Source organism: Sardina pilchardus, chromosome 10 (assembly GCF_963854185.1).
Source record: "Sardina pilchardus chromosome 10, fSarPil1.1, whole genome shotgun sequence".
Taxonomy (NCBI): domain Eukaryota; kingdom Metazoa; phylum Chordata; class Actinopteri; order Clupeiformes; family Clupeidae; genus Sardina; species Sardina pilchardus.
In genome coordinates, this window is record NC_085003.1 from 18,235,817 (window position 1) to 18,263,316 (window position 27,500).

The 27,500-nt window shown below is 44.2% G+C and overlaps 1 protein-coding gene across 2 annotated transcripts in view; it reads right to left on the minus strand.

Moving 5' to 3' along the window:
• spon1b (spondin 1b) overlaps window positions 1–27,500 on the minus strand; it is a 57,254-nt gene that overhangs the window by 23,039 nt on the left and 6,715 nt on the right. For both annotated transcript variants that reach the window (XM_062547216.1, XM_062547215.1), the window contains exons 3-6: window positions 26,818–26,951; window positions 23,080–23,153; window positions 22,563–22,685; window positions 20,651–20,799 (exon numbers count right to left, since the gene is read on the minus strand). In XM_062547216.1, the coding sequence (XP_062403200.1) occupies window positions 20,651–20,799; window positions 22,563–22,685; window positions 23,080–23,153; window positions 26,818–26,951 (480 nt within the window). The remainder of the gene's footprint in view (window positions 1–20,650; window positions 20,800–22,562; window positions 22,686–23,079; window positions 23,154–26,817; window positions 26,952–27,500) is intronic.

A 27,500-nucleotide genomic window follows, 5' to 3' on the forward strand; every position in this document is an offset into this window, starting at 1 on the left:
AGCGTTTGGACAAATTGCGTTGCTCTCTCTCGTAGCTCCCTAAGGTAACTCTCATTCGATCATTCGCTGTCTCCCTCGCTCACTAACACACTCGTCTGTCTCCACACTGGTAAACCGAGGGAAGCACGACAGGCCTTTAATTAGACAGACACTTTCAAGGATAACAAAAGTGATCAAAAAATAAATTGTGGTCTGGCTCGCCGGAATGATGAAGTGTTCCGACATTAAACAGATGGCGAGCGTCTCATAAACAGCTCAGATCAAACAATACTCAGGGAGAAAGGCCTCGGCTTCCGCCGCACTTCTCTTCACATCACAGCGTCTCTCTACGCGAGACTCGCCGACATCAAACGATCCTTGTAATTTTCCACAAAGATAATAAGACCTTGTTGAAGTGTATACAGGCAGCCCCAGTCTTGTTGGATGTGGCTCAACTGAAGCCTACCCCATAGCTGAGATCTAATAATACCCCATTCTGCGGGAGGAAATCTCTTCCCAAAAACCTTCATGTAATCCCTCGAAAATAAGGAGGGAAATCAACACGATAACATTGAACTGCGCTTGAGCTCTCTCTCTCTCTCACACACACACACACACAGCGAGAGAACATGAGAGGGGCTGTGTGTGTGGGATTTGTCCCCTTTTTGTGTGTGTCTGTGTGTGTGCGCATGTGTCTGTGTGTTCATTCTCTTCCGCCTGTTCTTTAATGTGCTTTGTCAATGTAACTTCTAAATTAAGAAATGGGTCTATTATGTAACAAACATTTTTTTATGGGGCTCTTCTTCTGGTGAAGCCTCATGTTTCTCTCTGCTGCTCCAGAGGTATGCCAGACATTTCCATTTGGTCCATCTGTGCTGCTGCGTGCCGTTTTATAATGTTTACCCAGAATTCTTATCTTTAGCCTTTGCCACACACATATGGTGACAAATGGGGCAGGCGACAGTGAACAGATTCCTGAGTTCATTAATTGGGCCATCTTGACACCGCGGAAACTCACAGAAAGTTGTTTTATTACAAAACAGCGTGCAACCCACTCTCACATATGCCTCTGACAAGAACATCTGCTGTGAATTCACTCATGCGGAAAACAAAAACATCTCAATAATGTCACAACACAACAACAACCTAAAAAATATGTTATTTACAACTGAAAAAAAATGTGTTTAGCCATTAAGTCGTGTGATCCCTTGGCTACTCCACTGACGACAAGTGGCATTTGAGATTTGCTTCATCAAATAAATTGTCTGCAGTAATTTGTAGCCCTGGCATTTCTGTGTGCAGCCTTTCTTTCTGCCTCATTAGGCAATGCCTGGAAACATGAGACGAGATATGACCAACCATAACACCCGCTCCCTCCCTGCCTGCCACACCGCAACCCAACAGAGTGACAGAAATCCTTGGTGATTAAAAACCTTTCAATAACATAACCACGGCAATAATGTAGCCATCCAACTTTACGCCGGCCTGTCAAACGAAAGCTAATTTGTCAAAGTTGTTTCTGAGAGTTTGACATTTTCTTGGGGGAACGCCTCAATCGATCACCCACAGTACAAATTAAATTTCACACAACAGCATGATGCATGGACAGGCAGTTATGGTTTAAGAAAATGGAGATGGCCAAATAAAGTAAGTCTCTGCCGGTAAATAAACTTTTTTACCTGATTTGTTTTTTTTTGCTCGACTCTGAAAGTGTAAGTGAGTTTCAGCAAAACAAATCCACAGGGAATCTTGCTATTGCCATATGGTAGATTGACAGAGTGACCCTACTCGCGTTGTTTTCCCTCATCCTTCATTAGAGTGGCTGGAAACCATGTGGATAGATGTGCACGCTCTGCGTGCAGTCATATTAGTATAACATCAAAATGTTTCACTTCATTATAACACACATAAGGCGCAAATCCTAGACAGCGCATCAACAAAATAAAAAACTGTGTGAAGTTATTTGGCTAGTTTCGGAACGACCGTGCACAGTGGCGGCGCTGCCACATCAGTCTGCTGGTCGTTCCTGCGGGCTCGTTCGCATCCGTAGGTGAATATTTACTGGATCGGTCTGCGTCACAGACAGTCAGTCAGCGCCTAATTAGGCAAACAGGCTGGGTAAACACAGATGCGTGGAGCGCCACTTCCTCCATTTCTCCTTAACACTTGTCTGGAGGAAGTGGGACGCTGGCTTAATTGACACTCGGGCTCGAGATCCACAGATGCCTGTCCTTCCTCATTACATGGCGGCTCTCGCGGCAAACAGGCCTGTTGCTGTTTGTGGTCATCACCCAGTATTAATTGGATTTGGGAGCAAGTCAATCTAATCAAGCGGGCCAAATTGAAATAATTGCGCACACTACAAGCAACACGAGATAGGATCGCAAATTTGCACAGTATAATGAGAGAGGGAACTAGCAGATGGCAGATATTTCAGAGGCCTATTTGGACTAATCGGAGAAGCCAACATTTGCAAGCCCTCACCAGAACGCACAATTCTCCCTCTGCATAAACTCTAAGCAGGCTGGCCAAAAGGTTGAGATTTATGCAAATTCTACTTATCTATTAGAGGGGCGCGATGGATTTCCAGCAGATATAAGGGCAAGAGTTAGCTTCCTGGAGAGAGAAAGATTATAACTTTTTGTGCAGAACTCACAGCGAGCGAATTCTGACAAAATCAATTATTCGCCCAGCATGTTTCACTATGCATGCATTTCACGGCGTTCTCACGGGCAACTCTCATGGATGTAGGGAGAGAAACGAGGAGAGAGAGAGAGTACGACGGAGACAGCGAGAAAGAGAGAGAAAGAGCAAGAGAGAGAGAGAGACAGAAAGAGAGAGAGAGAGAAAGACAGAGAGAGAGAGACAGAGAGACAGAGAGAGAGAGAGAGATACAGATCCTGGGAACGTAGTAATTGCTTTGACCTTCAGCTCTGATGACTTTACTCAGCTACGTATTTCATAATTAGTTTCAGGCCCTCTGCCAGCTGAGGTAATAGACCTGTTGGGTGCCAAATGGACCTTTTGACCCTGGCGCATGCCAAAGCCAGGGCCCACACAGAGGCACAAGTTGCACTCTTGAGATTCCCAGCACTCGACGGCTATCTAATCGTGAGTGACAGTAATAGGCAGTGGCCACTGCATATCCAGCAGCCATGCCCCCTGCCCTGATACAAACAACTTCTGACAGCAAACGTACAGGAGAACACAAGCAAAAGGGGGGAGCGGAGGGAGCAAGTTCTGACAGGGAGTCTCTAATCCCTGTTTGTTGGTGAGGCTGCTGGGAGTCGGACAGCCATGGAGACAGGCTTCCGGAATGGACAACAAGCTTCGGCAGTTATGGTGCTGTTGCTCCCAACCTCAGAGGGGGGCTGAGTGTGAGAGTGTGTTTCTTTAACTGCAAATTAGCTGCTGGGAAAACTCCATCACCATCGAGACGTCCAAACTCAAGTCCTCCCATAACTTTGAGTGAAAAAAAAGTGCCGTGTGAAATCAAACTTGGCACTTGAAAGCACAAAAGTCAAGGCTACAAAGCAGCAACACACACATGGAATGACTGCTGTCACAAGCAGGTTTTTCATCAAAACATCTGCACAGAGTGTAATAACATTAGCTTTCTATTCATCCAAAAACAAAGCAGTTTCCTATCTGTGAGGAGAATTGATGATGGCTCTGGGCTGAAACCACAGTTTGAAATGTTTTCTAAACATTCTGTTGGACACTCCTCTGTTGAAGGTCCATAAAACGCAGCGTGTGAAAACACAAACAATCCCAGGGAAGGCTGGGCACTGCTCAGCTTGTGCAAAATCCTTACCCTGCATGGCCATACACCAATGTGTTCACCGACACAGAAGGCCTCGCCAAAGCCCACCGTTCCCCCTTAAATACGATAACTAGCTTTTTGGTTATATAACCGTGCCAAACAAAAACTTCAACAAACAGGCCATTCATTATGCCTGACTGAAATTCAAAAATAATTGCAGATGTTGTGAAAATATAAGGGCCCCTTAAATAGAGGATTTTTGTCTTTGAGATCTCTCTGTAGGGACCAACGGTGTTTATGAGCGATGCTGCGGACGGGTGCTAAAAGGTTCACTAATCCATTACAGAGAGTTCTCTGCCAGATAACAGCATCAAGCTATTTTCACCTCCCGTATGTACAGTATTAGCAAACCATGTGTGTGTGTGTGTGTGTGTGTGTGTGTGTGTGTGTGTGTGTGTGCGCGTGTGTGTGTGTGTGTTGGATATTCTTTGAAATAAACAGAAACAGTACTGTAAGCTGTTGAGGACGTTTAAATTAACCACTGAACAGATATACAGTATATGTCAAAACAAACACATTCATAGGCCTAAACAACTTTCATCAACATTTATAAAACACTTTTGATGGCTGTATGGCGTACTAAAGGCTAAACACACAAGAAAAGTTATCAAAATAACGAAAATAATGTGAATGTCCATCAATGTCCCTTTCTGTCTTATGTAGTTGACAAGAAAATCATTGCTTGGCGCTCTGAACACAATGTGAAAAACACAATGTGGATCAGGGGCCAGCCACCCTCTGTCCTGATGACTGCTGCTTTTGTATCGAAACACTAGCAAATTTCGCAAATAGATGAGATATCGTTAGATAATATGGTAAGCAAAATGCATCGCTTATTTTGAAAAAAAGAGGCATTTTAGTATTTTAACACAATCTATTTAACTCTATCCTAACTGAGCCAAAAAGTCTAAAATGAAACTAGAAAAGCACTAAGAGAGCGCAGACCTCCGCCAAGTGAAAACATAACCCCCTCCTGGAACCCAAAATCACTCCCAAAATTTATCTTCCCATAACTTTTTGAGTTATCTTGTGAACAAACAGACAGACAAACAAACAAACATACAAATCCCGATGAAAACATAACCTCCTTGGCGGAGGTAATAAATTAGCTAAATGACTACTCAAATACAATGAAGTTGCAGAAACCTCTAGGTATAGAAACATTTTGTGATGCGATAAACATATGCTGGTAAAATAGACGCTTCAAGCAGGAGTAGCTGTGTACACCAGCTGTAACAAATTGTTTGTTTACCGACAATAGCTATAAGTCGATTAAACACACAATAAGTCATAACAAATAAAGACTAAAGTCTACAATCCAATTCTGAAGCAAAATGGAGCCTTCAGCGGAAACACCCTTTCAAATGTAACAACATTCAGCTCCAGTCACAATTCTAAATCAGTGGGCCTTCTTCCCTTCCCACCGTCTCCAGTCTACCATGCTCAATAGTGTCTCTCAAATATGGCCATCGTGATGAAAACAATTCTTTCGCTTCTTCAGCAAACAAAGAAATGAATGATGAAGAAGCACAAAAAAGCCAAGTTGTTGCCAAGTCCTGCAACTGCGACCAAAAGGCCACATTCAAATATAAATGCAACATTCACAACATCGTTTGTATTGTTAATGCAAGGCATGCTGGTCTGTCAAACGATTCATTAGAAGCCAGCGTTGCGGTGCGCTAAACAAACAGGTATTGTGCAGCGTTTGAGCCTTCTCCAGTCTCGCAAGAACAGAAGGTTATTAAAATAAAATACTTAAGATTCACCGGCCTTTTCATTAATCACCGTCTGGGCTGTGTGATTCATATTCATTATTTTAATCTCGTTAAATGCAATCCCTTGACATCTAATGACTGCACCGAGCAGATATCTAATCAAATATCTTATCTCGGTCTCATCCTTGCCAATTTCTCACTGCCAAGGAAGCAAATATTTGCTGAATTCGCAGGGGGATCTATGGCTAAGCTGACGTAAAGGAGGATAATTGGTTTGTGACAGAGAGTTGTTCACTCGTATGAGCATATACACTAGTGAGGTGTACTGTATCCTTGTGCTGTACAACATCACTGAAGGAACAAAAATGGCTGGAATGAAACATTGAGAAAAGTGTTTTCACCCATTAGTGCAGGTTCAAAGCTAGTTTTCAGTACGCCTATACTGTCCCTGAGGGTAGTTCTCAATACATGCAAAGTGACGCCTTGCATTTGACCTTGTTTAGACTCACATGCATTCAAATCGCCAGTGGGGTGAGCGGATACTCAACATCATGGACAAGGCAAAGTCAACCGTCTCCCTCTGATTGATGGCTCTTTTCATATTGTTTAATAAAGGCTGGACAATATTGTTTGCAATATCCTGAGCTGCTTTGCAAATGCAATTCCCATAATTTAATCATTAAAGAAACATGCACTGTGTTGCTGTTTCCCAATATTAGCTGTGTTGTTATCTGTAGGAGACAGGAGATGATTAAAATAGACTTGTCTGCATGTCTGGTTTACTTCATGTGAGAAGGCTAGCCCTTATTTCAGAAGAAGCACAACAATGGCAGGGCTGCTGTCACTAAGCAGATCCTTTATTTCACAATGACGTTCATTCTATATTGCATTGTATTATATTGCTCTGAAGTTTGGTTATTCTTCAACTGGAGCTTGGCTATGCTTCACCATTTAAGACTGTCATGTAAAGCGATTTGGCATGCATATTTGCAAATATATGGCTGTCAATCTGTAAATGGCTGTGACACTTGTGACAAAACAGCAGTCGAATGAGCACTCACTAATATGACGCAAATTAGTAAATGGAATACAGGCTACACACTAAAATGACTGTGGCATTAAAAATGAAATTTAATATGGCATACAACAAAACTGTTGCAGCCTGTCTGCCCACATGATCCTGCATATCTCTCTAATCAGCTTTAATCAGTCTTGCATTGGGTGGCTGCTTTTTATGCTTGGTGTCATTATTTCTTTGATTCCTTCCTCTCCTGTATTTCTGCACCTAATTACAAAATGATTGTAATGCATTCATCAGACAGAGACCTAAAGACAATATAATGGCACAATGACACAATATAATGACACTATTTCTTGGACATTTTAATGTTAGTTATTTGAGAACAGTAAAATGGATCTCAGACAGCTGAGGTATTTGCTTTGCTTGTCAGGAGTCACCATCAAGGTGAGCTTGAAACAATGTTTGACTGAAGAGAGTTGGAAAATGTAGGAGCTGTGGCAGTGCCCTCAACTCTTTATTCTTCCCAAGGACATTATTTCTGGCAGGTTCCGACACTTAGCAAAGCCCCTAGCAATCACAAGCAAAGTGCAGTTGTTGTTCATTACCTTCACCACATGGCAACTGTTCAATGACTGTAGAGTACAGAGGAGCTCCATTCTCAAAGGTTGAATGACCCCCCCCACCTCCTCAACACACGCACCCACACACAAACCCACATACACACGCACACACACACACACACATACACACACACACACACACACACACACACCACCTTGCCCCTTCAAACAGGAAGTTTGAATTGGCTTTTATTGCAGAGGTGATTTGCCATAATTCATGTGAGACGAGACGGCGGAGCATGGGGCCCCGTGGCCGGTGGCATTAGGTGCTTTCATCTCAAATGCATAAGATGGAAATTGGAAGCGGCAGTGCAACTCATGATGCAATAATAACTCTGTCACATTTTCTATTGTTCCCGGTTATTTTCGGACGGAGCAGTTAATCAAAGCCCACAGCAGAGGGCTGACACTGAGGAACATTCCGGAGCCCTTATGACTTCAGCTCCTTTTATTTCACCTGCGTTGTCTGACATTAACATCTAAAGCCATTTTGACAAGAAGAAAAAGGCTTACTCAATAGAGAGTAAAAAATGAGAGAGAGAGAGAGAGAAAGAGACAGAGGGTGAAGAAGGGAGGAGACGGGGGGGGGGGGAGAGAACTTCAAGGGAATAGGATTAATTTAGCATGGGTGAATCCCATCAGATAGTGACAAGTACAATGCAGTCAGTCATAATGCTAGATTTAACATTTATATTTCCCTTTTAGCTGGGGCGTGGGTGAGAGAGACACGCCGTGTCTCGATGAATGCCAAGTCAGCATCGGTTAATCAGCTGTCAAGGGGGGAGGGGGCATTTGTTAAAGTGAGAGTCCCTGAAAGCAATGCTAATGGTTGAGGAATTTGGCCCATGCCATGAGACTGAACTGTAAAGTACATTTACTAGGTGAAAAATACATCATTGTAGATACTTTGTAATACATTGTAGAAGACGAGAGCATAGAGCAAAACTAGTCTCTTTAGACAGTCATGGCCTACCTACACCATTGGTTAGCTAAACAACTTCTAACACATCTTTTAAATGTAATGTTTACCAAATACTCCCAGCAGTTAAAATGCACAAAGACCTAAGCATTACCACCATGCACGGAAAACAGAACATCTCCTGGTAGTCTGACACTGTGTGAATGAGAGAACGCGTCTAAGCCACTGTTTAGCAGGTGCTCCACTGGGTGATCAACAGTGGTTTGGGCTCAGCACTTTCTTCTCACGCACCCCGTAAGCTGTGGGTTCATCATTATGCTGAAGACATCATTAGTTCATATTGCTATGCAAATACTGCAATTATTTATTCTGCCTTTCAATAAGGGGGAGAAATCGCAGTTGTTTTCACAGCATGCATAACTATGCAAATTGTTTCTTCTCAGATACTGGCTCTAACCTCCATTACATCAATAATGAAGGTTTCCTCTTCAACATCCATTCAAAATGTGAGCATTGTAATATGTTACATGTGATTGGCTGATTAGTTGTTCATATATTCTCATTTCTCTTCCAAAATGTCCTTGGTACTGCTTTCCAATTCAGTGATCTTATGATAAAAAAGTGATTCTCAAACAGAGGGAAACTACACATGCTTCTTCAGACTGATGAAAGGCATCACAATGGACATAACAACCAGTCCTCACTCATGCAATTTCCTCCCTCTTGCAAGGGAGCCTTTGCCCCAGTATGTGATCTTATATATAAAAAAAAAAAGACCAGTAGGGCCTACCTGTTTTATCAAGCTACCAGAATTTTAAAAAACTCTACTCTGTTGTTTCCCTTTTGCTTTCACTAAGCAGTCAGACTATGGACGTTATTGGTCATCTGATGATATTTAATATTTCTATATGTTACAGCTTTCCTTTGCAACCACATGAAAAAAACACAGATACGATGAATGTTTTATGTATTCTTAAATTACAAGTGTGTGTGTGTAGAGTGGCAAGAGGATACCTGAAATGTATCCTAAAAAAACCCTGAAATGTTTATTACAAAAACAAGTATTCAGACAATTAGTCTATCTAATTGAAAACAATTTCAGCATAGAGTGTGTTTTACAACACAACAACTAAGAAATAAAGTGCATTGTAGTTTAGCAGTCTAAAGTTGCTATGACAACACCTCAGCCATGATCGGGCTCCATCCCCATCCCTGAGTGAGGAGGACCTGCTTCTTCCACCTGCAGTGGGCACAACAAGCAGCACACGTCGAAAACGATGGTCGTCCACCTCACACCGGCAGAGATCCAGCCACGGAACCGAACGTCAGTTCTGTCTGAGCAGGGCCGCGGCGCTCCGAGTCATGCCTTCTTAGGCACCCAATGGTGGGGCTGTCGGCTTGTCTCTGCGTGCTGCTGGCGCTTCCTCTCTTAAGGGGGGGTGGGGGGGTTGTTAGGCTCAATCAGGCAGAGGTGGCCATGGTCAGGTGGGAACGCTGCGAAGCCTGACCCCCGCCGCAGGAGCGCACAGCATGGGAGAGCCGCAGCCGAGCCGCCCCTCAGCCTCGCCCACTGCCCGCCTATTCGCCTTGATGTAAAAATTGAATCCCCAGTACAAAGTGCGCTATCAAAGGCTCCCCAATGGAGTGAGAGATAAGAGAGAGACAGGTGGGGGGGGGGATAAAAAAAACCCGCAAGAGACAAAGAGGAGCATGGCGAGAGAAAGAGAGAGAAAGATTAAGAGAGAGAGAGAGAGAGAGAGAGAGAGAGAGAGAAGCAGATGTTGAAAATCAGATGGAGAGATGAAGTGAGAGACTGACAAACAGAAAGAGGGAAAGACAAGACAAGATGGAGACAGAGGTAGTCGAGGGAGCTGGCAGGGTGGGTGACACTGAGTCATCGTGACAAATATTTTAGCTCCGAGAGACAGGGAGAGTGCGAGAGAGAGAGAGAGAGAGAGAGAGAGAGCTGTGGCCTTGACAGCAAGGTCTCAGAAAAATACCTTCAAATTGGCATTTTCCAGAATCACCCACAAAGCCCAAAATGAATAGCCAATTCTTGATGAAGCCATTCATGGGGGAACAAATAATAAGCCAGCAAATTACTTTAGGACAGGACCTTCACTTTAATTTGCAAACCCAGTGTGAAACATGGCCTTTGCCTGCACTGACACCATCGGCAGTGTGGGTTGAGTACATACTGTAGAGAAGGCTGGGTGCTGTAATGAGCTATTGTTTTTAAACGTATCCACTAGCTGAAGACAAGGGTGCAGCAAAGATTCTTGATTACTGCCTGTGCAGCCTGTGATCAGGAGAGTTATTTAGAGAAAGGTCAAATGTATTTTCTTCAAGCAGGCCTACAAACAACAATAATTTACACGAGTCACACTCACAGTTTAGAGTAAGTAAAACGGTTTACAGTAAGACCGCCCCACATAAGATCACCACAGGGGAAACACCAAGACCTACCACGGATGGTAGTGAACGAACGGCATAAATATCTATTCATACTAATACTACATCAACTAAAAAATATAAAAATATAGCCTGCTGTTATAAAAGCTGTGCACGTATGGTCTTGTATATATGTCAGGTTTTCTGAAAGTTTTCCCTTAAAGGAAAAACATTTTCATACAGATCTCTCAAGATTTCTCAAGGTCACAGAGTACTGTCGTTACAAACAGAAAAAAAACCACAATGAAACATTTTTCTATCAATGCTCACAGCACTTACAACAATGCCTAACACAAGACATTGGAGTTGGAGTAAATATGACAATATATCTTACAACACAATCATCTCCGTAATTATGTTTTAGTTGGCTTGGTGAACCTACTTTCTTTGTGTTTGTGTGTACTGTACAGTATGTTGAAACAAATAAGTAATCACCTCTCAGTAGCCCTTTTCCCCAAGACACCTATCTCTCCTGTGTGGCCACTCTCTCCATCGCTTCCTTCCTCTCTCTCTGACACACTCAGACACACAGATACACACACACACACACACACCATTAGTGCTCTTGCTAAGAATACGCTGAGACATGTTTCCAAAACAGACTCACAGCAGAGGTGCTGAGAGCTGTCAGCAGCCACAGAGAGCCCCTTTTTTTAGCTGACAACCTGCCCTCTGTCTCTCTCTCTCTCCCTCTCTCTCTCTCTTTCACACACACACACACACACACACACACACACACACACACCACCACCACCACCACCACCACCACCACCACCTGCCCTGGGCCCACTGTGTCCAATCAGGCCTCTATTGTCTGACATGGCTGCACTCAACCAATTAGATCAGTTTCTCCATGCCTGTCAGCGAGCGTAGCCAAGCGAGCACCTGGTTGGACTCCGCTGGGCGCTGATTAGCCATAAGGAAGAGCACGCCCCCTTCCCCACCCCCGCAGTCTCCCATGGCCTGCCACTGACCTCCGTACTGTATCATTTACCCCAACCTGCTGTCAGAGCCAAGATGGTCTCCTCTGATGGGGAAGAGTGTGTGTGTGTGTGTGTGTGTGTGTGTGTGTGTGTGTGTGTGTGTGTGTGTGTGTGTGTGTGTGTGTGTGTGTGTGTGTGTGTGTGTGTGTGTGTGTGTCAGGAGGGGGTGACAGTCTCCAGGGGGTGTTGGTGATGGTGGTGGTGAGATGTTGGAGGGGTTGAGTGTGATCAATAGGATTGGAGGTGGAAGGTATAATCAAGTTGGATAGTGTGGAAGCCTGGTTGAAAAGGCTGAAAGAGGAAACAGGTTCAGATGAAACGCTGCTGAGACGTATCTGGTGAGCAGTGTTACACAACAACAGCATTGTGTGTGTGTGTACAGTCTCCTCAGGAGCCTCTCCTGCTTGTTTGTCCCTGGATCTGACGGCACCTGTCACTCGTGAAATGCTCAGCACGCAGGCTGCTGTGTGTGGCATTGTTGTACTGTAAAGATGGCAGGGAGGCTGAAGTACAGGACGCCAAAGAGAGAGAGATGCGGAGGATAAATCTTCAGCGCTCTTCCATCCATCATCACAGTGAGGGTGAATGACTTCACAAAAGAAAGGGAGTCAATCAGAAAATGTGTGTGTGTGTGTGTGTGTGTGTGTGTGTGTGTGTGTGTGTGTGTGTGTGTGTGTGTGTGTGTGTGCGTGCATGGCTGCCTGCACGCATATGTGTGTGTGTGTGTGGGACTGTCAGTCTGCTTTGTTTGACCTTCCTTTTTGAGTCATGGGCTCTCCTCGTGGCCTCCCAGTGCAGTGTGGCGAGGAATGCGCTAACCAAATTATCTGCAGATTACTGTCAGGGAGCCCTTTTAGAAGCTGCAGGCTCATCTACATAGGGAAAACATGCCGAGAGAGAGCGGGAGAGAGAGTGGGAGAGAGAGGTAGCGAAAGAGAGTGGGAGAGAGAGAGGAGGGGGCCGTTATTGAAAACAGATTTATGAGCTGTCCCTCATGAATTAAAGAAGCGCGGTGCATAATGTGGCTTTATTGTGTTTATGCAGCCAGGGCCTTATGAGGGCTCTTTTAAGAACACAGTGTGTGTGTGTGTGTGTGTGTGTGTGGGATGGGGTGGGGTGGGGTGGGGGGGAGTGGACTGAGCGAGACTTACATTCCTTGCATCTCTCTCTCTCTCTCTCTCTCCCTCTCTCTCTCTACCCATCCTGCCTCCCTTGTTACAGCTGGAGCCATCTTGGAAGCAGCCTGTGTGGACATTGTGGCTTTGCCAAAGTGAGCCCCCCAACTCTCTCTGTGTCCATCTGACACAGCGGTACAGTAGCCCCACAGCATACTAATGGCACCTGGGACAATGGACAGCTTAGGTCCCCGTCTGTGACCGTGCTCCCGCTCATTTTGGGAGAGGAAGGCCGAGACGCTGACACAAAGTACCTGTGAGAAAACAGATTTGCACCGGCCGCTTTAGACGTCGGTCAGGGGGTTGTCTAACGGCCGACGTGTCAAAGAGGTTCGTCTGGCCACTCTTATCTCTCTCTCTCTCTCTTTCTCTTTCTCTCTGTCTCTCTTGCTTGCTTGCTTTCTTTCTCTGTCTTCCTCATTCTCCCTCCCTTTCGAACTCTCTAGCTTGCCTGGGGGAATGGCACACACTTCACACTCACACAGTTTGTGTGCTTCAGAGATGTCAAGATGTGGGGTGTTTGCTCGATGTGAAATGTTGATAGCTCCTGTTTTTTTTTTTTTTTTACAGCTAATTGTTCAGCAGAGAGACATAAAAGAGAGACTGAGAGCGAGAGATTGAGCGAGTGAGAGAGGGACAACAAGAGACGGAGGATGAAGAGAGAAAGAGAGGGAGAAAGGGAGAGAGAGAGAGAGAGAAAGTTTGGCTCCCCGAGAAAGTGGTCTGCTGCAGTTTCACTCTCCACTCAGTCATAACGAGATAAAAGTGAAGGACAGCATTCCAGTTTGCCATCATCCCACCCATGACAATCTGTCTGAAATGAAACTCTCACACAGAGAGATGGGGGGAGAGAGAGACGGAGGGAGGGAGGGAGGGAGAGAAGGGGAGGGGGAAAAAAAGATGAAATATACTAAAAGCAAAACTACTTCAAATTTGTTTGGTGAGGAGGAAGGCAGTACTCCAGTCAAAAGGACCTTGCGAAGTTTTCTCTGATGCGCAAGAGAAAATGGAGAAGCCTTTGAAGAATTCTGCATATAAAAAATAAGGAATAAAAAAAGCATAACTACAGGACACAAAACACACACACGCACATGCACACATACACGCACATGCGCACACACACAAACACACATGCATACATACAGTATGTTCTTTAACAATGTCCTTGAAAAGCTCCCAAGGTCCTTTAAAGAATGTGACTTGGTTTTCTTCCTCGCTCCCCCTCCCAGTCAAATGCCAAAGCACACTCATTAATCTATTACTGTACTGCAGATAGCACTCATCACAAACAAGCCTTAAGAGATAGGGATGAAATGCATTAGTCAGCATTCAGTCCTTATCAACATCTTACCTGCCAACTTCTATATCAAACTATGCCACATTTAATACATTCCTGGCGCATTATTCAAAGGCAGTGCCGATCTTCCAGAGAAAATGACCTGTCAGCGGAAGATAACACTCCCACTAACAAATGTGTTTTCACGACTCGAGTCTATTTACCTGCTCGCTTCCAGATGGCTGCGTGTGTGGGATTTAAGGGCCCACTGATACTACCTCCCCAGGTGCACCTGTGAGTGTTTTTTTGCGGCGTATCTGTTCTCCATCAGGTCGGATTGGGGATTTAAGGGAGGAGATCTTGGGCTTTGTATTCAGATTATCGGGGCGAATTCCCGGCTGAATGCTTGAGATTCCCCGGTAATCCCCTGGCTTACTGGAGCCCACGGACTGTGCACCCCACTGGCCGACTGCTTGCACAGGCGCTCCCACGCCACCTCCCCTCGTTTACACAAGGACAACATCAGACCCGCTGGCAACTGTGGCACGCACACGCATGTAGACGCAGGCAAAAGCACACAAGCACACTTGCACACATGCACCTACTTATATACTTGTACTACTGTAGATAAATCACTAACAGGAAAATGAATGGGGCTCTATGAGGGCAAAGCCTAACACTAAACATGTCAGACTTGTGAACTGGGAGTCCTGGACTGTAATGTAAGTGGCCAAGCACATTATTGGAAATAGTTTGATTGACATTTTGCCTCCTGTTTACTTCCTCTGTAACCATGGCAATAACTTAGCAGCTCTGAAACTTAGTGCATGTGCCGTGATCAAGTTAACACAAATGATAACATCTTTACTTGAGATATTTACATCCTTCAATTTAGATTTAAACAAGGATTTGCCAGATGTACTTGATAGGACATTCCTATTTGGAGTTACAGATTTAATTTGAATAGGAGCCTGATCTTGTCCCGAAAAAAACAGCCAGGAGGCGTTACCAAGATGGCCGAGGAGTGGCAAGACTTGCCTGAAAGAACTTAGAACTTATTTTTTATGTTGTGCATTTATGTATTTAGCTGACACATTGATCAATTGAAGGGACAGTCCTCCTGGAGCAATGTACGTAGAGTTGAATGCTGTGGTCAAGGTCACGGCAGGGTCAACTGAATCCACAATTTTCTGGCTACTGCTTGCTAGCCCGGTTCCTTAGTTTACAGTACTATACTGCCTACTAGAGACTGAATACATCAGCACAGAAATACATCTACTGGTCTGCTGATAAACCTCCACTCTTATTAGAAAATAGAGAACTTCTATGAAGCACACTGATTTGAAGCACCTGAACCTAAAAATCACAGCTGCATGGTTATACAGCCTTTCGAGCAGATAGCTGCTGCTGGGGTTTTGACACTTGGAGGGCTCCGAGCCATCCTGGAGCTCAGCTGAATAGGCCCCGTGTTATTGTACAGCCCTGCCTATTGTACAAGCTGCCTTGGAAGCCAGGAGAAACATTTGGCTTGTTTTTCATACGCAGGACGTCTCCGCGCAATATCCAAAGCTAAGTTGACAGGCAACCAGAGGACTGCCAGTCGGTTGAAATAAGACAATTGTTCCTCGATAAACTACTGGAACACATTTCCAAACAATGCGGCAGTCTGTCGTATCCTGCTGGAACAAAGGGCCCAGCCAGCAGAAGATTCGCACAGAGGAAGAATCCAGTGGCGGCCTTCCAAAAGCCCAGATAGCTTAGGAGTGTCTGTAAAAGGCATTACAGACTATTTCCCCTGTTATCTCTACTGTTCACAGCGCTGAGGCAAGACTGGACAGGCAGACAAGCCCGCGCGTCCACCAGGATCTTATTTACGCCACACTGCTGGGCAACTGGCCTTAGATGACCTCAAGAGAGAGACAGACAGACAGAGAGAGTGAGGGGTGGAAGAGTGGGATGGAGGGGGGAGAGAGGAAGAGAATGAGGGAGGAAAGGAGAGTGGCCTTTCGACAGCAAGCAGAGGTGAGAGGCAGCAATGGCCCGGCATTAGGTGCACTTAGTGGAGGATGTCTGTCTAGTCTCACCATCTTCAACTGGACTCCATCTATTAGTGGCTCTAAAAGGGTTTCAAGCATATATACCTGCTGAGGGTATACCCGTATGTGTGCGTGTGTAAGTGCATGTGTGTGTGTGTGTGTGTGTGTGTGTGTGTGTGTGTGTGTGTGTGTGTGTGTGTGTGTGTGTGTGTATGTGTGTGTGTGTGTGTTGGTGGATAGGTTTGGGTGCTTGGACTGAGTATAAAAAAAATAGATTTCACGATAACGGCAAGGTCATCTCACAAATCAAAGCCCTTAGACTGACAACACCTGAGTGGTATGCTGTTAATGTTGGTATGCACCGTGCAAGGTGAAAGAACAGAGCCATTAACATACAATTAACAAAAACGAGCAGGATTCTTGATCTCCCTATCATCTATGAATAATTAGTGAATAAACTATTTCATTTTTACTCACTGTCCATCATAGTGGCAAATCCACACACATCACATATCCAATTCTCAGCACATCTCCCAATGTTTAGTGTTAGTGCAGCGGTTCAGTAAATAAAATCTTGTATCTTTTTGTGCATCTGCTCCCAAGGAGATGTGATTTAGTGCATCTTTACTCCTACCCACTCAGGGCAAACGTGTATGTTTTGAATGTATAAATGAATAAACGTCCTTCCTGCAGCCTACGGGCCTGAGCCTACAGCTGTGGCTGAGGGCGAAGCCAAGTTCTGTGCTTTTGTCTGATATTATGCACGAGGGCGCGAGCTGCGAGCGAGATTGAGTGAGGTCATGCATCCGCCACGCATCTGGGGGTCAAGTGTTGCCTGCTATCTGTGAATGCAATATTCATTAGAGCAGATAAAGACTCGGTGGAGGCAACAAGCATGGGGTCTAGAACAGCTCTGTCACACTGACAAAGCTCAGCCGCTCGTCGCTATAGACTTCTATTTTCACTGCTGAGCCAAATATGAAAGCATTGGGTCAACCGGGGTAGTAAGTGCACAGAAAAATATGTTACTTCATACAACTACTGCACGATGCATTTTTGGTATGTAGAGCAAAAGCTAACAAGAATTCTGGTGTTGCAGAATACAATGAATCATTATGGGGGAGTTTCAATCAACTGTTCTAATGCAAGTCATTGTAATTCTGTGCGTTCTGTACATGCGTGACATTGTTGCCTTCATCATAGCAGGCAATCATATTGTTATTACAGTGCAGTTTATCCATGTAGATGGCCTCCTCATTTCCATCACTATGCATTTACTGAAGACTGTGAAATAATGTGTTTCTTTCCCCTGATAGAAAGCACTCTAATATTAGGGAGAGAGAGAGAGAGAGAGCGAGAGAGAGAGAGAGAGAGAGATAGACAGAGAGAGAAAAGCAAGAGAGAGAGAGCGAGACAGAGAGGGAGAGAAAAAGAGAGAGAGAGAGAGAGGGAGAGGTCTAGGGACCATGCTGTGGGTATCTATTGTATGCAAATGGGGGCACCCATACTGTTTGTGGAAATGGAAATTTCACAGCGCAGTAGATCAGAGCGCGCTGGGGCGTTAGCGCCGTGTGTGCCGCCCGTGCCGGAGGACAGCCACATTCTCATCTGCCTCCCCATTAGCTTCACACTGGGCCGCCGGAATGTACTGGCAAATACACATATCATCAAGAGGAAGGGGGAAACAACACAAATTCTAATGGCCGAGATCACAAGGGCCCAAAAGAGAAACCGTGTCTTCACAGACAAAGACTGAATAAAAATCACAAACAGAGGAAACGGTAAGAGTAAAAAATACATCTTCCAAAACAGAACAGAGAGCTCAATTTTGAAGTATATAGAGACAGACATTCCTGCTTGACTTTCACATATCACTGGCAGGAGAAAGTCAAGGTCAGGCTCTTTCACCTCACACAAGCAACAGGGCAGCAATCTGATGTGGCCATATTTATGGGCAACTCAAAAGAGTCTTCTTTTGGAGGATTTACACGGCCCTGTGACACTGAGGGTTATGTTCCTGGCAACACTCCAACACCTTCTGACCTCTGAGCACATTGGGAGACTGGGTCGCATACATTATGCAAGGAGAGGCACACTTTAATCAGCAGCAGAATACCAAACGGTTTCTATTAACCGGTCTCATTGAGGATTCTGGGCCACCTGTCAGAGGTATTTTTCTTATGATGACTTTAAATGAGCCTCAACCTTTAAAAGGAATCAGAATCTCGAAATCAGACACTCTGTGAGCAGTGGAGTGTGCTATGGAGTCAGGGATGCACGATATTGGATATAGGATTTTTGCTGATATTCGATATGCCAATATTTTCTCATTCATTTTGGCCAACTGCCAGTGCCAAAACCGATACTTGCAGCTTTTTCATTTTTCATTGCCGATAAAGCCAAAACTCTGCCACACTATCACTTTTATTATGAAGATCTACTTGTTCTAGATAGAAACATATCACACTTCATTTACTTCTACCCACACGGTTTCCTTTTATAAACATGTCTATTCACTAATGAAAAATTAGGAAAGAACTGTATTTGACCTAAAGGTAAAGTATGACTTTGACATTAAATGTCATTCTCATCCTACTTGAACAGGTTTACACAATACCAAAAGCATACCAGTCAGGCACATTGGCAGTTATTTTCATATCATATGCAGATAATCTACTTCTCAAGTTAACTAAGACTGACGCTGTGACGATAATAACAGCTGCCTCTTTATTAATATATCTTACATATATTGTTACTTGATCCTGAAGTGTAAGTGAATTTGATGAAAAGTAAAGATGAAAAAAAAACAATGGTTTCCATGTAGGCTACTTACACAGCATCTTAATTCTATTAGGATTTTCTTTTCATGCGAAATCTTCTTGACCTGCCTGACCTGTGTGCTCCCATGCCCCATCAATATCCACTCCAAAATAAGATACTAGAACCTACCTGAAAGACGACGATTTAAAGTTAACAGAAAGAACCTGTTCAAAAACAATGTACTGATTTTCTCATATGAGTGTGTCAGTTCATGCAATCTCTGTGCCTTCAGTCGACACAAAAACAGTTCTGTGCTTTGTCATATTCATTGCTCTTACACTGTAATGATATTAAGCTGACAAGCTGTGGGAAATGGCACTCAATCAGCTACCAGAGCAGCAATATGGGGAGAGGGATGAATGAAAGCTTCCCTTATGAAGGTGTCTGCATAGATGTATGGCTTCCAATTATTATAGTAGCTAAAAATGTCACTGGATGAACTATGCAAATCATCAGAGCGCTTGGCACTGTGACCTAAACCACTTGCTGGAATTATCAGTCAGTCATATAACTAATAAATAAATGTTTCATGTAATAAACTCATGACAACATGCAAGGATCATCAAGGAATGTTTTGTGAGAGGCATAATAATCAGGATAATATTTGCCATCTGGTGCATTCCTTTTCGAGACAATAGCCAAGGGTCACAACAGAGGAAAGAACTGAAGAGAGAGAGAGAGAGAGAGAGAGAGAGAGAGAGAATATAAAAGAAGACTGAAAGACATATTTGCATGTGACGGTGAGCTGAATAGATTCCCTATCATCAATCTGAAATCTGTCAAGACTCCCATTACCAGTCCACCCACACAGAGGAAACCCAAAAGACAAATGGCCACATGTAAGCTAAGAACCTATCTCTGATGACCTTTAAGATTCTCTCTGAAGCAAACTTTCTCTCTCACTCTGTATGCCCCCCTTTCTCCCACACACACACACACACACACACACACACACACACACACACACACACACACACACACACACACACACACACACACATTCTCTCTCTCTATCTCTTTCTCTCTCAGTCTCCTTGTGTCATACATTTTAAGAAATATACTCTCTCCTTCCCCCTCTTTCCCATACACCCATTCTCTATCCCTCCCTCCCTCTCTCTCATTCTCTCTCTCTCCCTCCCTCTCTCTCTCTCTCCCTCTCTTTCTCTCTGTCTCTCTTTCTCTCTAGCTCCCAGGCGCTATAATCAGAGGGTGATATTTGGAATGCCACTCTGTCAGTGTGGCCTAGCAACCTTATACATCTCAGTTGTCTGTACCTGCCTCCGATTGTTAGTGCCGTGCGTGAGAGGAGGAAATTAACATTAAATTACAGCGCAGGCAAAGATTAGCCTATACAGACTAATGCATTTAATTAGGATGCCAGGGAGCCCTTCCATTAACTGATCAACCTTTGACACGCTATTTCCTCGGACGGAGGCGTGCTGGGAACGACACAAGGCCAAAGCACACTTTGAAAAGTTAGGTCTCAGGGAACACGCCTGATTCAACTGGCTGTAGTGAGATGGAGCTCGCAGTCCTAACTGCTAACTGCTAACATGGTAGACTGAATCAGTGTTGTGCTGTGTTGCATAAATAGTAGGCTTGTTTGTTTTTGGCTTGTTTGTTTGGTTGGTTGGTTGGCTTGCTTGCTTGCTTGCTTAACTGCATCAGATGAAGCTCCTGAATATCATGCATTTGGATTGAGTGAGTCTAACGAGTCAATGCACATCTTAATCAAAAGTCCTGTGTGGTACGGAGCTAGTGATACAGAGAAGAAGAAAAAGAAGTATTCTGCCGTTATTAAAAAATCTCATGTGAGTTGTGCGTTAAGGTACCTTCTGTCGGATCTCCTCCTCCATCTTGACGGGGGAGCCCAGCTCTGCCACCTGCCGCACGCCCTCACTGGCCAGGCCTCCGTACTCCCACGGCATGTAGCTCCTGGTGTGGGAGGCGCCGATAAGGGCCGACCAATGATTGGCACGTCCTTTGGAGAAAAAATGAGAGCGATGGACCATAACATCTCAGACATGCTTTACACACTGCCTTATTTGGACAATAATACAGTAGCTAGGGCATTTTATAAGCAAAAGCACCAGCCTAGCATTCCATGTAGACCTCTTAGCATTTAAACCTACAGCAAAATGTCTGCGGAGGACAGAAAAGTATTTGAAAACTCTATGCTGTAACTGTGGTTTCTCTGGCACAGAGCCTATATGATCTATATGTACCTGTGGTGCCTATATGTGAGAATCTGGACAAATCCAAACAGGCCCAGGCCCATACATCATGGTCACGAGTGCCTGCCTGTGACGGGCTTTTAACAAGCCTTGAAGTGCTGGAGGAATGCTGCGCTGTGCGCCGGGCCCTGCACCTGCCTAGTTCCCATCAGAAATGATGAGGCCCCTGCAGTAGCCCCGGCCTGCTGCCTGTCTGTAAATAACTAACTGTACCCTCGCAGCAGCCCACCCCACCCCCACCCCACCCCAACACGGGTAATGAACCCCGTCCACTGTCGAGCGCGGGTGCTGGCGAGGCAAGCTGCTGGAAGAGACACTGGAGGTGAACAGCAATCTGTCAGTCTCTCTCTTTCTCTCTCTCCCTCTATTATTTCATCTCTCTCTTCCTCCTTCCTTCCTCTCTTCCCCCTATCTGTCGCTGAGTGCTGTATCTCTCTCTCTCTCTCTCTATCTCTCCTTCTCTGTCTCTAAGTGCTCTCTTTCTCTTTCTTTCTGTTCTTGCTTTCTCTCTTACCCCTTCACTTCACTTCAGCCTTTTGCTGTATATAATAACTGCAACAGTGCTGTTCATCATCTGACCCTTAAAATTAGGCGGGCAGTTCAACCTGACAGTGAAGCATATGTATTCACGACAGAGATTACGTACAGGTGTACTGATCTGAGTTCAGTTTGCTCCATCAGAACAAGAGAATAAGAGAAAAAAATATCGCTGCAGAGCAAAAAAACAGTTATATCAGGATACAGTTCTCTATAGGCTATTTTTGATGAGCACAGATTTCCTGTAGGCTTCTTGGTGTTATTCACCGGGCTCCTTAGAAAAGCCTTCCACCCCTGTCCTCTCCTCCCTCCCAGTGTGACAGATTATGTGTACATCCTGAGGGAGAGGGGGTATACACTATAGGCAGCTAATCCTACTAAATCCATCAAATCTGGATCCAATCCCTGTGACGTGCTATAATGTACCATAGCTTGTTTTCTCACGTCCTGCCAAGGAATGGCTGTGTCGTTTTTCCGAAATTATTTATGGAAATTTGATAAGCCGTTGGGTTTGAAAGCAAACCCCACACAGCTATGGGCGATATGTAACATATGTTGATCCATACATTTAGGCGTAGCACAAGAAAATGGAATGTGCACTTTTTGATTAATGAGACAGATCAGGCTACATATCAGGCAACACAGCACAACTTGATTGAGTGAGGTCTTTGAGAGTACATCTGTATTGAGGCTCCAGGGGGAAAACAACACTACGATCCCTCATACAGTACATGCAAAACAACATTGTTACTCTCATGAGATATGTCTTCCCTCAGGTAAAACAAAAATGTAAAATTATATAGATGTCACACACCATTTGAATCACAAATGGTCTTTAAAACAGATACCAGTGTGACTTGAGAGTAGTTTTGTGAGAAGTTTTCTCACACTTAAGAGCACAATCAATAAGGTGCTGTTGAGCTGGAGCTGGAGAGACTGAGCTCTAATGATGGCCGTGGGCATGCTGACTTACTGGGGTAGTCTTTGGGATGGATCTGCTCAGACCAGTTGCCGTAGAAGGTCAACCTGTACTTGGCTGTTCCACAGGCACAGCACTCCTGCTGGGGTCTGCTGGAGCTTTCTGCCTGCTGAGGGTCTGCGGACATGCACACAACCCTGATTATTACACACAGACACACACAAGACGCACACACATATTCACACACACATACGCACGCACGCACGCACGCACGCACGCACGCACGCACACACGCACACACGCGCACACACACACATCCCAACCAGTACCTGCTTCCATCATCATTATAACCATACTAATGAGTGAGGTTAGGGTGTCTGTGTCTATGCATGCAGAGTAGCTACCTGTTTAATGATCCTGAGTGGATGAGTACATGTAGTATAGTAAGATAGGGTGATGCAAAATTACACAAATCAATCGGTCATGTAAAACATTCTATACAAACATTCATACTAACTGCGGCTACATTGTTCATATACACTATTTCCACAATGTGATGGTCTTACTGCACCTTGTTCACACATTGTCTTGGTGAGGGATCCTTCATCCTGGAAGTAGATGATCTTCTTCTGTACAATGCTGGCTCTGTGAATATGGGAGGCACAAGAGTGCATTAGAGGTTATGTCCTTGTGAAGTCTGATTTTAGACAGCGCTTCAGCTTTAAAAACAAAGTCACATCGGATGTTCGGTGAACGGTGAAGGATCTTCCTGAGTGCTAAGGCAAGGATCACACTGACCAGTGTTAATACTGAAGTGTTGTAGAAGTGTTGTAGGAGTGTTGTTCACAACGATGTGCCAGATTGTTGTTTCCACTGGTTCATCGGCAGGACACCAATGAGATTCTCTCACAACCCATTCCGCAAAGTAAAGCCATTAGTCAACGCCGTGCCTTTAAATGTCACAACACGTGTGTCCAACAGAAATAGCAATGTATGCATTTAATTGACATTTCGTGACTCTGTCGAACGTTTATCTCTTTTTTTTGGTTCCACGCTCTAATGTCACATAATGTCAGGGACCACGGCAGTGCACGCTTGCGTCTGTCTAAAAAAATAACACAGAGCCGGGCAAGACCAGGCAAGACTCCTTAGCCTAGACTAAAGCCTGCCAAGGCCAGTGAAGCGTGGGGGGTGTTTTGTGGATCTGGTGCGCCTCCTTTATCAATCCCCAACTGCAGTACAGTACGAGGGGAGACAGGAGGTTGCGTCTCTGTCAGTCTCTGCTTTGTAACATCTGCACTCAACCCTCTCTATACAAATGGACTCATAATGGGAGTCATGGGACTGGATTTGTAGCTATCTCTTCAGAATCTCTCTCCTAGCTCGCTCTCCCTCTCCCTTCTCTTTTATAGTGAGAAGCCTACGCTGTTAATTCTCCCACGGAGAAGCAGCATGCAGCTCTTGTTCATGTCAAGGTACTGTATCACCCTACAATTCAGTATGTTCTCAAACGCAGCCAGAGGCAGCTGTGCTAAGCGGATAATCAGGAAAATAAGACATCGCTGAAGGTATGGCAAAGATTTCAGGAAATCATACGTGGAATGCACATTGTTGGACTGAGCAGGGTCCGTATCCTTCTACTGTCATTACAGCTCAACCATCTATGATAATGTGATGATGGAGTGTGGTTATCAGTAATTGCGTGTGTGTGTGTGTATATATATATATATATACACACGTATATAACTGATATACTGTACATGTACAGATTAACTTTAATTTAAACATCCTTTTTGGAATGCACACACTCACTGCTTTTATGACTTCAATGTAATCAGCTCAGCCGCTATTTGTCCACTACATGCTACAGTATAACTGAAATTAACAACCCATCATCTTTACATGCATAAAATAACACAAATACCCCTCCAAATTCTCAACAAAGAGACAATTTATTTTTCAATTCTCGGTTTTCCTCTCTTTGCTTTCCTTCTCCCTGGTTTTCCCCTCTCTCTTGATCCCCCCATAACAGAGTGTGTGCAGCCTCTGTCCCTCTCTAAATATTTATATGGAGTCCCATAAAGGTGCTGGGCTCGTCCCAGGGGTAATTGGAGTTTTATTTGATGTGTATTGGACAGAGCAGCCCAGTTCTGGCGCCGGGCCCGGCCTCGACAAGGTACTGTATCTCTTCCCCGACACGTCAGGACAAAGTGACAGCAATGGCGCGGCATTTGCATAGCAGCTGTTTTCACAAACACAACGTTTATTGGAATAATACCAGCCGTTGCAATAAGCCATCTGTCGCATGGAGGAGAAAGATAAATGAAAAGGGAACTATTGTGAATACACCCGTCTAACAGTGGTGTGAGAGAAAGCAACCGGGTCAGTCTTCACTGTGTGTGTGTGTGTGCGGCGCGCGCGTGTCAGTGAGCAGTGATACAGCTCTTACAGTATGTGTGTGGGGTAGTGAGAGTGTCTGGGGAAAATCAGACTCCATTATTAATGACGCCTGGACCTTAATTTTGCAATTTATATTAAAAACGGTGAACTCCTGCAGGCGGCTTCTCAGGTAACCAGGCAATCAGTGGGAGTGATGATTACTTAACATTCCATTTCAATTCACCCAGAGATTTTATTAACATGGGCCCATTGTACTACAAGGCTAATCATCAAAAATGTTATGAGTGCATGCATGAGTGTGTGTGTGTGTGTGTGTGTGTGTGTGCGCGCGCGCGTGTGCACACATCATGTCAGAGAGATGGAAAGAGAAGGAGAAAAAAGAATGAGAATATGAGTGCATGTGTGGGTGAATGAACAATTGAATTTATTTTCAATTATGCTGACAGACGATTGACTCATAGCAGACAGAACTGGTTTATCTAACATCCATTTGATGACATACTGTCAAAGCATTTTTGTACAAATTACTTTCTATTTTTGTTTACTCAAAGTAAGCTTCCTGTATCATATTTTTGCCAATGGAGCAGAGTACAGAAGTACCAAGAGGTGAAACTCAATTGAACAATAAATAGCAACAAATGAACTTCCGCCATTTTTGCATCCTAATGATGCTAGTCTGTGCTAAAAAGTGCCGTACAAAATTAAAACAAAAATCTTTCTACTCTTTTCTCATATGCTTAATGCCTCAACTGACCTGTGTTGAATGATGCAAAATATGATAGGTATGCATTAGTTTATAATATAATATCTAGGCGCTTCCACCAGATTTGACAATTTGATTTAAGAAGCTGAGCGAGTCAATTTAAGTTACAGTAGTTGTTCCATTTTAGTTTGTACATGACCTATCATATTTAAATGTGTATGAGCGGCCTGAAGTTGGGCTCAATAGTATCCTATCTGGGGTACATTAACCCTCTATTGCATGATATATGAAATAATGATGAAAAAAAATATTTGTAGCTTTGTACTTGCTAGAGCACCATGGCCACTCAACCAACCACTCAAACAACGACCTAGTTACAACGGTGTCTAGAAAGTGTTATTTGGTCGAAAACAGCAATTTTCGTCACTCGCTGTCTAGTGTTTTGACGTTGTGCTATAAGTTGAGTCGACACATTCACTATAACATCTTTAGAGCTAAATCATACATACTAATTATGGAGAATGCACAACCAACTTATAATGAATGTAAGAAAATGTTTCTGTCGTTTCCAGATATTTTCTTAATTGCAACATCTACACACACATGCATGAATGAGTGGACGTTATGGACGACACAGTTGTGTCTCTAACCATCATCACATTATCTATCATTACACCTCTCTCCACTCAAGATGAATGAAATGAATGTCCATTTAAAATGGTATGATGACTGAAATACTCAGTTGGAGGGTGCTAAGGTATGCATATAGGGTCAATCTTGTCAACACATGCTAGCCCAGCTCTTTAGCCACGACACTACCACTGTCCCATGATGTCATGTTGGCATATCAAAACCATATTTCTATTTAATCCAATTAGTAAATATTTTGACCTTGCGTTGGCATTCAAGGAAATGTTTATTCAAACAACACTGTCACAACCTGATATGGTACATTTAACATAAGGACAGAAAACAAATGAAAGAAAAAGAAGACATTGGCCGTGTTTCCCTGATTCGTTAAGAAGCTCTTAAGTGCTAAGAACTTCTTAGGAGCGCTCTAAGAACATTCTAAGAACGCTCCTAAGAAGATCTTGCACTTAAGAGCTTCTTAACGAATCTGGGAAACGCGGCCATTATCAGTCCACATGGAGCTAAAATACATTAACGACAAAAAAAGTATGGACATGACAGAACATGGTCACTCACTTGAGGGTGATGCAGCCGGAACCGGAGGGAGGTGCCGTCCAGAACACCTGGATCCTGGTGCGCCTCCTGGGAGTACTCTCAGTCACAGCAGGCGGGCAGTTGGTCATGAACTGAGTGTCGTCCTCGTCGATGATCTGTGGAACAGCCACAAAGACACAGGAGCAGTGAGAGCACCGTCAAAAATGGATGCCATGCGCTTGTACCTGATACGCCCATTCATTGGTGCTAGCAACAAAGTCAGGAGTTTAAATCTGGTTGAGGGATTCGAACGAAAGTGACAAAAGTTTGCCTTCAGTCATGTCCTCTGCTCTTCCAAATGGGTCTCCCAGAGAACAAGTGGTGCTGGATGTGCTGGAAACTACATTATGACACTAACTCCAAATCAATTATGCACTGAGCAGGTCTGATTTTACATAATGGTGGTGATGATCATTTAGAGGAAGGATGCTTAACGTGCCAACAATTCAGCGTAATCTGTATTCTGCAATCAACCGCACTGCGTCACAGCCCAGCAATCCCCAGAGATAGGATCGATACTGCATTTCACAGTTACACAAGGCCAACTGTGCTCAAACACTCTAAATATTTGGTATGAACACACACACACACACACACACACACACACACACACACACACACACACACACACACACACACACACACACACACACACACACACACAC